The sequence below is a fragment of the Prosopis cineraria genome, unplaced genomic scaffold (assembly GCF_029017545.1).
Source record: "Prosopis cineraria cultivar Desert tree isolate PC_DT_omini unplaced genomic scaffold, ASM2901754v1 PC2, whole genome shotgun sequence".
In the NCBI taxonomy this organism is placed as follows: Eukaryota; Viridiplantae; Streptophyta; class Magnoliopsida; order Fabales; family Fabaceae; genus Prosopis; species Prosopis cineraria.
This window is the reverse complement of record NW_026555333.1, coordinates 9979428-9994225: the sequence shown is the minus strand read 5'-3', so window position 1 is coordinate 9994225 and position 14798 is coordinate 9979428. Positions and strand designations below refer to the sequence as shown.

General features: G+C 33.8%; 1 protein-coding gene and 1 pseudogene across 1 annotated transcript; one reads left to right on the top strand and one right to left on the bottom strand.

The window, feature by feature from the left end:
* Positions 1 to 5076: 5076 nt before the first annotated feature.
* Positions 5077 to 7247, bottom strand: LOC129302518 (putative cyclin-A3-1; annotated as a pseudogene).
* A 4863-nt stretch (positions 7248 to 12110) lies between these two features.
* Positions 12111 to 14515, top strand: LOC129303451 (E3 ubiquitin-protein ligase APD2-like). The gene is made up of 8 exons (XM_054942776.1): positions 12111 to 12391; positions 12481 to 12707; positions 12827 to 12923; positions 13053 to 13127; positions 13217 to 13437; positions 13530 to 13599; positions 13688 to 14024; positions 14105 to 14515. The coding sequence occupies exons 1-8, from the start codon at positions 12262 to 12264 to the stop codon at positions 14181 to 14183; spliced, it is 1236 nt and encodes a 411-aa protein (XP_054798751.1). The 5' UTR covers positions 12111 to 12261; the 3' UTR covers positions 14184 to 14515.
* The last annotated feature ends 283 nt before the right edge of the window (positions 14516 to 14798 follow it).

Sequence of the window (14798 nt, the reverse complement as noted above, 5' to 3'; positions counted from 1 at the left end):
TTTTCTTTCTATTTTCTCCTATTTTTCCATCCATGTAAACCAAACTTAAATGTTATTCAGAAACATTTTGTTTAATGCATTAGTAATCTGGTTCCTTAAGCAAGAATCACGAATGAGCAGGTACAATTTGAAATAAACGTTAGCCACATCATGCGATGCTTTCTAACATGCCACTTCACGCACCTACATTTGTATGAGTGTTTGTTGAATTCTAATGCAGGTGAGAATCTAAATCAAGACCAAATTCCAAATAGAATGAGCAGCGACTTCCCAGCCCCTGTGAATGTCGAGAGATTCCTTAAAAGGCTAAACCAGAGTCTACAACAAGTGCCTCCCCCCCCCCTCCCCCAAAAAAAAAACAACAACAACAACAACAACAAATCCCTTATCCCCGGTCGTTCGTTCCAAATATTATTCTTTTTAACCAAAAAAAAAAAGAAGGAATCATTCACAGTTTCCTAATCCTAACTAATATGTTAGGACTCACACATTGAGACAAGTTAGATGAATAACCAATGGCCTCCACAATCAACCAAGCTTCAATGGGGAATTCAGGACTCTGCCTCCAAATGTGACCGAGTAAATAAAAGCCCGGGACAACGCCACAATATAACAATATAGTTGAAAGCTTGCCCATACAAACAGACGCACATAGAATTCAATCATCACAAAGTTTCGACACTTTATATGTTCAGATTCAATTTACAAATCCAGTATAGATTCTAGTACAACATAAGATATCTGGAAGGGAGGGGCAAAAGCTCTGATTGATGAAAAATCAAGCCCGGGCGTGATTTCCGAGGAGGAAACAGCATTTCCCCACAACCTTCAACCACCGTTGACAAATGCACCAACCTCAAAACCATATTGTACAGTGATACTTCTCTTCGCAGAATATGAACCTCGACAACACTTACAACCTCTATTCTCGAATTTTTTCCCCTCACTACAAGCTCGAAGGAAAGTGATCAACGATTGTGGAGGGGGTCTGATGCATTTGGGACTTTCCTCTTTCGTGACAAGTACACGTCGAATGGCTTCTTCATTCCAAGTTGCTTCTCCCTCTGTTTCTGATTCCCTGCCATGCTCGTTATTGTGCGGTTGCTCAAGCCTACCACAGAGGACTCTTCCTTTTCTGCGCACACTAGGAATGCGAGAAGCACAAAAACTATAACCCTCTGAAACCAGCCTACTAGAGAGAAGCGCGAGAAGTGCATATTGTTTGGCTTTAGGAGGGAGGGAGAGAGGGAGAACGGGGGATACTTATATCGGAAGGCAAGTTGGAAAAATCAAAAAGCAAGTACTCGATTGGAGGGGAAAAGCTATTAGGCTTTATTTGGGCAGTGTAGACGGAAGGAAAAGGTGATGTAGAAAGTAGAGTGATGTTCATTGAGTACACCGTGCAAACAAGGGACACGTCTCACGATGCAACTTTTTTTTTGCTTTTGCTTTAATACATTCTTTGTCTTTCACGAGAACCCTCTTGATTTTCCTTCCCTCCCTTTCTGATGTTTTCCTCTTCTGGCCTCCGTTCCTCCGAAATTAAGGCTCACTCCAGCTCCAATTCATGACGCATTTATATATTCAGAATTCAGAATCTGGCTCTAGTGCTTTTTCTCCATTTTCTTGTCCTGGCCTTGCTTGTCGCCTTGAGGGAAACTGCTTATTGTGGCTCTATGTGCCATGCTCTGGTAACCCAATTATAGCCACTTAATTCTGTCTTTAACAATCTCTCTCTCTCTCTCTCTCTCTACACACACACACTCGCAATTATACATGATTCTCTCTGTTTTTTTTTTTTTTGGGTAAAAGTCTCTGCGTCGACCCCAAACTGGTGGAATAATTGCGCTCTTTTAATCTTCCGAGGACATCTGCATGCATTGCTTTAGTCCTATATTTGCAGAGTCTTTTTCATAAACAAATGAGGCAAATGTTGCTTAAAGCAGACGTATTTGAGTAGTCAAATCATGCGCGAGACCAATCAAGCAAGGGTTCAAGCAAATGACCTGGGAGTAAATCACTGAATCACGAACAGGGGATTCGACACTTTGATTTTCTCGTGTGCTTTCCTTGGCATGGCAGGTGCCAGGTGGAGGTGGTGTTGGGTTTCGAGTAAATGACCCTCATTATTCTGTAGTTGGAACCACGGCAGGCAGGCTTGGCCAATGGCCTCTCGTTCTTCCTCGTATGTGATTCCGTGTTACGTTAATTGCTCTGGGTCTATCTTTATGTTCACCACTGCCACGGCAACTCATTTTATCAAAAAGTCAGAATTCTTAAAAGTGTCCATAATTAACTCGCTTTTTCTTATTATCAAATTCCCACTTGACCTGGAAACCTCATCAATATGTTTAACTGCATCATCGCCCTGTCTTCTTCCGTTACTCTTACATTTTCCCCCATTTCAGTTCGTCTAATCAGGGGAGCATTTGGAAATAGAATAAAATTGATTATTAGATCGTACATAGTACTCCTTTAATCTTATTTAAAAATCATAATATAACTTTTTAAATAATAATTAAAAAATATTTTTAAAATTACTATTTATGAGAGAAAAAATAATATGATTTGACTTTTCATATTTATTATATAAAAACATATTTAAAATTTGATAAACTTTTATTTATTTTATTTTTTTTACATTGATATTGATAAAATTAATGAAAATAATTTATAAAAAGAATTAGAGGAATATTTCAAAATAATTGATTATTAGATGGAACTTTAAATAGCTTATCCTACAATTAAGTTCCAGAGTCTAAATATAAAATTAAAAATAAAAAATACTCCTATTTGAATGGAATTTTTTTTAAATTGGAGTTTTGGGAACCATAGAAGGGTATCTAAATACACATGCACCCTTATACTATCTTTTACCAATTTTTACATGAGAATCAAACTTTATCTTTAGATTTTACGAAGATCATTTTGATTTGAGAGTGGAAAAATTATCCCACTATCCCAATGGCAATAGGCCAATGCTCGTCAATACCAAGATGCTAGCCTAGGTAATGGCAGCCTTTTTAGTTGTAGGTTTTTTCATAAAAATTATTTTAATATCAGATGCTTATTCTTTGCAGAAAGAATGCAAGTAAAAGGAAATAAAATGACAAAATTAAACGACAGTTGACAACGACAACGACGGATGCATGGCTTCCTGACGATATTCTCGTTTATTGTACGCACTTAATTAAGAAGTATAGAATTATCGTCCATGACGAAATTATTTTGATGTTCATTAGTTTCTGTGCCAGTTGCTCAAAATACCATGAGATGAACAATCTCCCCTTACCAATACAATGGAACATTTTCCCTCATCATATGTAGTGGAACCAATTTGCACTAATGGTTTTTTATATATAAATAATTCAATATCTGTTAGGATTTTTTTTTATGATAAAGAGATCAAATATATTAAAAAAGATTAAAAAAAGGAAATTTACAATAATATCTGGTATGAATTAATTGATCTAGCTCACGCAACTGTCACAGTGATTTGTTCACTTTGAAATATAAAATCTTAATATTTACTTTTTTACCGGAAACTTTGATATGTACAGAATAAGCCACCTTAGTAATATGTTCGTAATTCATATTTTGTAATTTGTAATTATAAACTAAAGCTCACAATTTGGTTTGAAGGGACCTAACTTGTTAAATTTCTCCAGCACAGTTTCAAATTTCATGCTAAAAATTAGACGGCTCCAGCAAACGTCGCATATAATGTGTAAATAAGTCATTCAGTGTTTTTCAGATTCAGCCTGTCTTGTAAATTTTTTAATCTTTATTTAATATACAAGATAAATATTAATTTTTCATTTTTTCAACAGAGATATTTTAATTCAAATAAAATTTTAAGTGAAAGATGTACCAAAAATATTTAAGTGCAAAGCCCATAGAAAACAAATAATAATTATACTAGTGGTAGTAAGTTGTATACAATTTCATCGTTTGAATAAATGATTTGGAGTTGGAACTCCTAGTTCTTTTGTATATATAGCAATTTAATGAAAAAAAAATACCATTATTTTTAGTGCCTCAAGAAAAATATTCCCTACTATTGACATAGCTTACTCCTTATACTTACATTAAACAAAAATATTAGTAATAGTTGTCAATAATAATAATAGTAGTAGTGGTAGTAAATAATAAAAAATACTCTTTATATTATTTATAAATTATCGTGAATAGTAAATAATAAAAAATACACTATTCATAACTTGTACTCCTTCCATTTAAAAATGTAAGGTATTTTTTGAGAAGTTAAATGTTTAAAAATATAAAATATTTTTATTCATTCGAGGTATAATCATTATCTTTTTTCAAAAGTGCCCCTATTGATAATAACTTTATATTTATTATAGAATGTTTAATAGAAATAAATATAAAAAAATAAAATTAGTTTAAAAATAGATAATTATTTTATTGAGGGTGAAATTCGATTAAAAAAGCTTTATATTTTTAAACAAAGAGAATAATTGTTTTTATTTGTGACGAGTGTATGTTGGTGTGTTAAGTTTTATTTTTTATTAAAAAAATTTAAATAGTTTAGTCTCAATACCTATCAAAATTAAAGTATGTCTTTAAGTTTAAAGAACATTTACAAATTATCTATTAATAAAGTCATACATCAATAACAAAATTTAATTCCATAACCTTATAAATTATAGGTCAAAGCCTTACTAATTAAATCAACCTTAATTAGTTGTTAGGATGTTAAGTTACTTCAACTTAATTGAGCTAACACTTTAGAATTAGAAGTTTGGGAGGCCAAATTGAGCCCTCGAGTCCTTAATGTATACTCTCTCTAATTTTATTTATAAATTATTACATATTCCATTGAAACCAAAAAAAATTTAAACCTCATTAACTTCATCTTAAAATTTAACAAATTTTCACTTTTATTATTAATAAATATTTTTAGATTTCATTACTGATATTTTTATTTAAAGTATTTTAATAAAAATAAAAATATAAAGAGAAACATTAAAAATTAACAAGTTTTTTTACAAATAAGATATTTTTTTTTCTCTCTTTGCCCTGTGAACAGGGCCAGAGAAGTAATGTTATCGCATGATGAATTTTTCTATTAGAGCCCAACTAAACTTTTAGATCAGCCCGTCGAAGGACAAAAACGGGGCTGTCTCTGATTCGCAAATTACAAGGAGCTCCTTAGTTAAAAGTACAATTTAGATGATAATCAAAAGAGCCCGTAATAAAATGTTTATGGAATCAGCAAAAGAATTTATCCTGGGTTTTCTTGTACAGGCTACGTTCCCTGCAGCATTTCTTTTGAAGCCTACGATCCCTTGTTGGAAAGCACCCTGCATAACAAAAACATTCAATCCCCTTCCACTGCAATCTTTTAGAACGGAACAGATAATTATCCATTAGAACCCCAGACCATTCATGCAATGGAACTATCATTTCGTCACCATTCTTCGAAATAAGTGTCTGGTATCTCCGGGGGGGATGGCAGGGTTGCCACATTCTTGAACTGTTTCAGATAAAGATCTCAATTCAGTCATATTTGGCACCTAGAAGCTCAGACTGCCGTAAAATGGTAGAGATAAAGAGAGAATTGAAGACAAATCACCTTGTGCTGCCTGTACTTCTCCCTTATAGCTTGCAAAGAGCCCGCCTTTCTTGCCAGGTACAAGTCGTGTAAGATAAGCACGCATGGTTTTAACTCATGGGACTTGTATTCTTGCAGAGCTGAAGTCTGCCACAAGCACTCGACTTGATGAGTGCCTTTGACTTTGAAACACTACTCTTGACTAGTTCGAATGAGAAGTGTAACGCTATCACAACATCAAATACTTACCCAGGGATGGACTTTAGGCCAGATGATAAATCTGGCAAGAAAAATAGCTGATGCAGCCACCATAGACGGCAAGTATTTTACACAATCGTATCCAACAAACTCAGTTCACCAAGATAGTATCCCAGAAACTCAAACTGCAATACATGAGTCTGAAAGTAAAGAAGAAAAAAGATGACAAAGGAATGAAAAGAGGTGTTTCTTCAAATATGAATACAGGTGCGCCTTAATATTTTAGCTCACTTTCTGACCCTCGCTAGCAATCCCAGCAAGTCTCCTGAACCAAAGTCCAAAACCAATAAATACAAACTATCAGCCCAATTTCATTTTTGTCAGGTTCCATGCATTTGCGCCACAGAGTAATGCCAAGAAAAAGTTCGGTATTCTTGCCTTAGGAATGTCTTTACAGTAGGATTTCCAATTTCAAAATTTAAGGACTTGAGTACATCAGCTTCCATCTCCACAACCTACATCGTAAAAATCAGAGGGGGGAAGTTAGGGGAATTAACAGAGATCACAAAATCCCGAAGTATAAAATAAGACCATTTACTAGAATTAAAAGAAACTGGATATTTTTGACCAAAAAAAATTAAAACTGAATATTTACTTCTGCCTGGGTGTACGTATCATCAGTCATGTAGCAGAAGTCTTCCAAATGAGGAGGGATGATTTCTTCAAACTTCCTGCAGAAAGGACAGGCGTTAAAGTTCTGTGATTATCCTGTACATCATAATAATATTAACGTGACCGCAGATATTAATTAAAGCCTTACGATGCAATGAACATGGATGAAACGCCCAGCAATTGAAGCCTCTGCCTACTGACGATCTTAGCAGAGAGGAACCTTTCAATGTAAGAAACCGAGAGATGAAGCGTGTCCGAGAGAAGCTTGTACTCCTCCGCAACCTCGGCTAACCAATCGATTAAAATTCCTCTAGCGTTAGCACTAATGTTTTTTTGAACTTTCTCCAGGTAGTCTGGCACTGGTCTTCGCTTCGGCTCCAACTAAGACACAAGCAATCATGATTAAAGATGGAAGGCCGAGGTAGATAGCAAGAAACTGTTCAGTATCACTCTGATCCGTTCTTTCCTGTTATTTTGAAAATCAAATGAAGAGTGAAACCGAGAATTACCTCCATTCATGAAGGTACTGATAGAATTGAGAGACGTGATGATCGGTTTTTTGCTGATAGTCCAGGTTGGCGTCATCGTCTAACCTGGAATCAACTTGCGCTGCCTGCTTGTGCTGGACATTGGTATCATCCAATGAGAGGTTCTTCTTTCGACATTTCTGATCAAAAAAGGCGGGAAAGATAGCATTGGATAAATTCGAAAGTTCCCCCAACACCACACACTTCTTGTTGGAAGACTCATTCTGGGAAATGACAGCGGCTCCTGCCCTCCTCTTCGCCGCGCGGGTCTCCATCTTGTTGATTGGAATATTGGAGGGAGATGGAGCGAGACGAAGCCAGCGACGGGAAGAGAAGAGAGAATGAATTGAAAATGGATGGAGCATTATATTGCTGGAATGCTGGCAGAGAAGAGGAAGAGCGGCACGTGTGGTTTTGCAAAACACAGACCAAAACCCAAAAAACTGTTTTACACTGCCGCCATTGGCGGCTGTCGAAATTTTTCCTTCATGCTCATTTGGAAATTCACAATAACTTGTTTCCTTTTAAAATTATTGTTTTCCCCAATTGGCGCGAATTGGCGGGTGCTCCCAAGGTTCTACGTTTACTGTCAGCTGGGCCCTTTTGAAACGAATAGTCTGACCAGGTGTGTTTTTACTCTGTAAGAGTCCAGAACCACCGTCGAATAGTGAACAAATCAATAAAACTGTAATATTGTAATTTTTTTTTTGCCAGAAAAACTTTAGTATAGTAATTATACCATCAACGTCAATCAACACTCATATTGCATATATGGCCAAAAAGACATTTATATTGCACGTGTAGTTTAGTATGGGTCGTGTACTTTTAACGACTCATGAACACTGTTAAGAGTGTATTTGACCTAAAACAAACTCCATAGGATTGCAAGGCCGGCCTTGTCATAGGACGAGAATACTTCAACATTTATCAGGGCTTTCTGATCGAAAATGGTTTTAAAAAAAAAAAAGGCTCCAAATTGATTGTAATTAGAGCTGACAATTAGAGCTAGTTCTTGAGTCAAGGCCTAAACAAATTGATCTCATTAAACTCAATTTTATTTTACAATTCTATTTTGGCCAGCTAGCCATTAGGCTCTCACCCTATATTTATTTTTATTTTTTAATTTAAAATTATAAATAAATATATTTAAATTTTAAAAAAGTTATTACATATAACATTAAGTCTATCATAATAAATTTAAGATAATACATACAATAATAAATTTAAGTCTAATCAAAAATAGCAATATCACAAAATCAACACCGATGATAATTAAATTTTATTTGTATCATTAGCTAAATATTGATGACTTCCATTATCATCAGCATTAATATAATTTGATTATTTTTCTTGTGAAGCATCATCAACTGTTACACATAACATTTGGTTTTGTAGTGTTTATTTTATATATTAATTTTTTAAAAAAAATATACAAGAGGGCTTTAAGCTTAATTTATCATTTTACACCTCAAAAAAATAATTCAATTCTAAATTTTTTTTAGTCTTAAAAAGACCGGCCCAATAAGCTCAGCCCAAATTAACAGCTCTAATTATAATATGCTTTCTTATTTCAAATATAACTTGTGAATTGAAAATTTATGTTTAGAAATAAGGTCAAATGTCTTTTTGGCAACTTAGAAAAAGAGTATAATTTATCTATTTATATTTTTCATTTGACTATTAAATATTTAAAACTATTATATATATTAAATTCAAGAGTGGAATACAATTACCTCTCTTTCCTTTTGCTAAAATTATATACACTTTATTTCTATTTTCAAAACTTACAATTTAGTTTAATTTTTAACACTGTCAAGAATATTCCGTTAACTATTCTAAAATGCTTAATTTTTTATTGGGCAAAATTAATTTGCCAGTTTCTATAATTTTACCTGACTTTTACTCAAGTCCCTGTGGTTTTTTTTTTTTCTCATTTTTATTGGGTCCTCAAACTTCACTCTGTTTTAGAGGTCACTCCTTTTGCACATAAACCGCTAATTTGTGAGTCAAACACCGTTAAAATGGGTGTTAAATGTGATGTGACGCTGACTAAGCATACAAATGGGATTAAGTTTGCCACGTAAACTGTGACGGGACTCTATCTGCATCGTCGTCAAGGCACGACTTCTCGGTCCCTGGTTTCCTGGGTTACCTTGTCCATCTTCAGAAAAAGGTGTGGTCGGAGGTAACTCAGTTCCTGGCCGAGAATAGGCATATCAATATTGTCTGCAGGAGAGAGTTGAACAAGACTCACATTTCATTCCTTAAACAAGTGGATGCAGAAGATGCCGACCCCGTCGCAAATAAGAAAGAAATTGAGGTGCCGTCGAAGGGGAAAATTGGTAGATCGAAGACTGAAGCTATCCAAGACGATGTTGAAGGGAAAGATTGGCTTGAGGACGACTTTAGTATGGCTTGTAATTAATCTGATGGTTCAGTCATTCTGCTTGAAGATGATTTATAATGGGTTTTCTTTCTCTTTTTTGATGATTTGAGAGTTTTAGATTTTCGATATTCACTTACTGAACCTCCCAAATCCCAATGGAAAGTACTTCGGTTTATCCAAATTTTCCATCATAACAATTTCCGAATTCTTGAGAAGATGCTCAAGAAGTGCTTTTATATAAAGGCTTATAGCTCTATTCCTTTCTCATCCTTACAACAAAGATTTATAGCTCTTGCAAAGATTGCGATGGTTTTCTAAGGGAACGAGGCTTCTTTTTCACGTTGCTCATGTTTTGACCATCAAAGTCCAGTCATAGTTTACATAGCAAAATTAATCCATTTGCATGCTTAGTCAGCGCCACATCAAATCTAACAGTCATCTTATCAGTGTTTGGCTCTCAAATTAACGGTTTATGTGCAAAAGGAGTAACCCCTATAACAGAGTAAAGTCCAAGGACCCTGGAAAAAATTACAAGCACCTGATTAAAAATTAAATGAAACTATAAAGATTGAAAAATTAATTGTTTTATTTGTAATTGTGTTGAAAAGTTTAAAATTATTATTTTACCTTTATAATCTAATTTTCTAATTAAGTAAAACTATAAAGATTGAAAAATTAATTGTTTTATTTGTAATTGTGTTGAAAAATTTAAAATCATTATTTTACCTTTATAATCTAATTTTCTACGCTATCTCCCAATTTAAAAGACTTTAAATGATTAAGTATATTGATACTTATATAAATAATACGAAATTTTGTGTTAAAATCAATAAAAATCTTAAAAAATGAATATAAATTGTATTGAGTAATTTATTATATTATATCCTTATTTTATTAAGTTTTTTTAACTGCATGTTTGAAACATTATTTAGTTAGTTTATAGACTTAAATTTTAAAAAATGCTACTAAATAAATGAGCCTCTAGGACTAAAAAAATTACAATATAAAAAAAGTAATTTTTTTGATAAATTGAATGATTTGTAAAGACTGTTATATTTTAAAAAGATGTGTTATGATCCAACATATATGATTTAACAGTCAATCAATAATTAAATGGATGAAATAAAGTCTTAAAAATATAGGAAATGCTTGTATTTTCTAACTATTTATGTTGTGGGAGTTCATATAGATTTGAAAAATAGAAGGGATGCATTTTTAATTAAGATAAAATAGAGAGGAGGTTAAATTATTTTACTCTAAATTTAAACACTGTTAAGTTTGGGGCATTTGGGTGCATCACTTTTGACTTTGATGATTATGTTCTCATGTTTGGGATGTGCAATGTTATTTAAAAAAAAAATAAAGAGCTAAAAGGACATTTTAAAAATATTTTGAATATATTATTGAAAGTATATTCGGTGTATATAAAAAGATAAATCTTTTAAAAAGTAAGATGTTATTTAACTATAATACTCTAAATTTAATATATTATTCCTTTATAAATCTTTAAAAAGTGAGATGTTATTAACTATGTTACCCCAAATTTAATATATTATTCATTTATTTAAAAAATATTGTTAATTCATTAAAAATATAATCATAATTTAAATAATATAATAATAATAATAATAAGAGCTAATGATCAAGCTTTTAGCATTATAAATTAAAAAATTAATTATATTAATTTTTAGTATTGATGTATATTCAACTATTTAATTTTTGTCCAATATATCAAATTTTATATTTTTATTTTTATTATTTAATATGTAAACAAATTTGGTTAACCAAACAAGGTTCGTCTAGCTAGTTAAACTTTTTTTGAATAAAAAAATTATCACATATATATATATATATATATTCTTTTAAATTATGTTAATTTTTAATGTTAATATATATTGAACTATTTATTCTATAATTTTTTTTGATATATCCAACTTTATATTTTTTACTTTATTATTCAACATACTAAATTTTATTTTTTAAAATTCTTATTATGTTTTAAAAATATTTCAAGTATATTACATTTGTATAATAAAAATTATGAATTATTATGAATTATTTTTTAATAACTGTACATTCAAAAATAAATTTTATTATTCAAATTAATTTTTAAAAAATATAGTCAAAGAAAAATTTCATTATAACAATTAACTTTTATTAAATAAACTTTTTTAACAAACCAACTTTTAATTAATAAAAAATCAAACATGTAAATAAACGAAATAGCTTCCCAACATAGTATTTTTGTATGCTATAAAGTCTATATCTGTGATGTTGATTGTTTATTACTATGATACGATGATGGCAACTAACTATTGTTATCAATAATTACTAAACGGACTTGTTTTTTAATAGAAGGAGACCATGGATAAAAAAATAAATAAAATTTGTATTAATTCGCAAATCTAATGTTATCATCACTTAATCGGTAGCTTCTTGAGTATACACACGCCAATCTCGTTCGAAAGAAGGCTGTCTTTATTTCTTTCCTTAATCTTCCTTTTACTTATTTCTTCACGTGCAAGAGAAATTATAAAAAGATCATTAGGCCCAGATTCCATTCCCATCTTCCACCCATCCTAGCACCAAAGGTGCCATTTTCTTCGAGGATTCACCTAGCATTCAATGGGCCAAAAAATTTACCGGAACAAATAGCGACACCTAATGTTCAAAATACTTGCCATTCAAATACCCGCCACTGTCGTCAGATTACAGTTAGTTGAGTTGAATAAATTGAGAAAGCTATACATCCCGCCTTCTTTCAACCCAGTGATCAACCACGGCAACCTACCAGTCTTCTTCCCTCCTCCTCTTTATCTGCTTCCGACAATCTTTCGGTTTCCCTTCCGCCTCTGCCCCATACTTGTCCCGGTGACAGCCACTGAGCACATCAAGAAGACGCCATGCGGAGGACATTCTGGTCGCCTCCTTCAACCCGGCCTCATCGCTGGTTGCATTCAACTCCTTCTCATTCTCAGCGATGGCAAGAGAATTTGGCGCGCTTTTTGACTCCTCTCACCCTTTGGATATGTGGCATGTAATTTTTTCATCTGCTATTCGATCTTCTGTCCATTGACTCCTCTTTCTAATCTTTGGCCATCCCCTTTTCTCTGTTTCTGCAGTTTCTGTCATTCTCCGGTACGGGTATTTTGGCGATTCTCGTCTCGTGCTTGGACCCGGTTCATCCCGTTTGGTGGAAGCAGGTTCTGTATTTGTGAAACAAATTGAAGTAAAGGATTATTATAACAGTGAAGTTCTCGTTTATGCATTGGAAGAGAAACCTGAGCTAATTGTGCAGGCTAATTGGAGTGCATCAAATTTCCTAGTTGTTGCGGCATACAGTCGCAAGGTAACCGATTCCACATTTTATTTCGGAACTCTTCAGAATGTTAGTTTGGGATACATGCAGAATGGTTTGTTCAAATTGTCCGAAGAATGCCTCTGAAGATAGTGTGTATTCATTTCCAGGGTTTTTCCTTGTGGCTGAATAGGGGCTCCACGATCCGCATGGGCTGGGAAGCACCGGCCAGATATTTAAATCAGCTAGAAGGGGTCGTGATTAAAGGTAACTAGAGAAGAATTTCCCGCTTTCTCTTCGTGTTGATTCTACAAATATAATATTTTCCCATCAGATTTAAACTATGGTCGAGCATTTCAAATCTCTCCAATGACAGATTGCATTTTTAATTTGCAGGAGAAAGAAAGTTTGAACGACTGCAGCCTAAACAAACATCCCTTGATGCAATTGCTGACCCTGGGACAATATATGGTAATGAACTTTCACACTCAAAACGTTCTTTGATAGCTAGCTACAAACATTTACTTCTTGACTTAGGGACTATATATGGGTACTGCCAGGTAAAGGAGCTGAATACCTCGTCGAGGAAGACGATAGATACCACATCGGGGTTCAAAACATGAATGGCGGGAATGTTATATTGACCATGAATGTTAATGTATCCGCAATGGTGTATGATACCTCCAAAGCCAAGAAGCTCTGCTCTACTGCAAACGGATTATGTAGATTGAGTCTCCTATTCCCTCACACACATTACCTAACTCTAATGACAACCAACAACGTAAGCCACGGCCATGTGTTACCTATCTCTGCGTGTGCGTGTGTGGATCTTCTTCAAATTAACTTGAAACTGTTCATAAAAATTGACCACAGGGAGTTCATGGGGACTGGTCAGTCGAAGTTTCTTTTGTGGCTCGTGTGCTTACATACATAGCACTTTTAGGTACGTTCAATAGCACTTAAACAGCTGTAGTGAAGTGGAGGTCTACTATATAATTGTCGCTTAAACTGCCTCCTTTTTCCACTCGTAGGATTTATTGTTGCTGTTATATTTCTAATACTGAGATATCTTGGAGCCTGTGGTGATGACCGCGATCAGAGCACTAATGTGATGTCAGACACATATCATACAAGTGTTGTGACTACATCACGCGAGGTCACTGAAACTGAGCCCATGTTGCCAGTGAAAACTAAGATATATGGGACAAATGAAGAGGAAGATGATGACGATAATGAATCAAGAGCATCTAGCACCTCTTCAGAGGAGTTATATGATGAAAAACTGTGCGTCATTTGCTACGATGAACTGCGCAACTGCTTCTTTATTCCTTGTGGCCATTGTGCTACTTGCTATGACTGTGCACAGAGGTACACAAATTTCAAGATGTTAATAAGATTTTAACCCATTAATAAATTCTAGGAGTTTCTCACTACGGTGCATTTTGCAGGATTATGGATGGCGACAGCAAAGTTTGTCCCATATGTCGGAGGCTTATTCACAAGCCACGAAGATTATTCCATAGTTAGGCGCGTAAGCACGAAATGATATTGATTATTGAACTAGAGGGATGTTGTAGATAGTGAGGAAAGCATGAGAAGAAATTAGGACGGTGATATTATCATCTTCGTTGTCTGCGATTCATTTTGTAGCTCAATGTATCCCATGGCTTTCGAATATTTTTTTGCATTAAGCTGCAGGATACGAGTTACTTTGATTTTGAGGTCTTGCAGATTTTATTGAGAAAAGAGAAATTCTTATCGTTGTGATGGATAACTCTTGTATTGTTAATTCTCGGTGAGTATTAGTCAGTTATAAAGTACTTGCGTATAATTGCAGATTGAAGTTCTTTCTTTCTTTACATTTGATTCATTTAACCTATGTGATAAAGCTCTTCAGAGATGTGGAGTGATGGTACATAAATAATTTAATATTGTTCACATTCGATCCGGAAGAACAAATTGAGCAGAAAGTACGAAATTAGTGATACTGAGTTTCTTCTCAGCTCATTCTGTTTAGATTTCCCCCCTCTATCATGATGTGGTTTGGCTTAATAATCATGAAACTGTTTGACGTTGAACATTTTCAGGATCTCAGCACCACTTTTAAGGTGACAGCCGCCCAATGATAATTATTGACCAGTA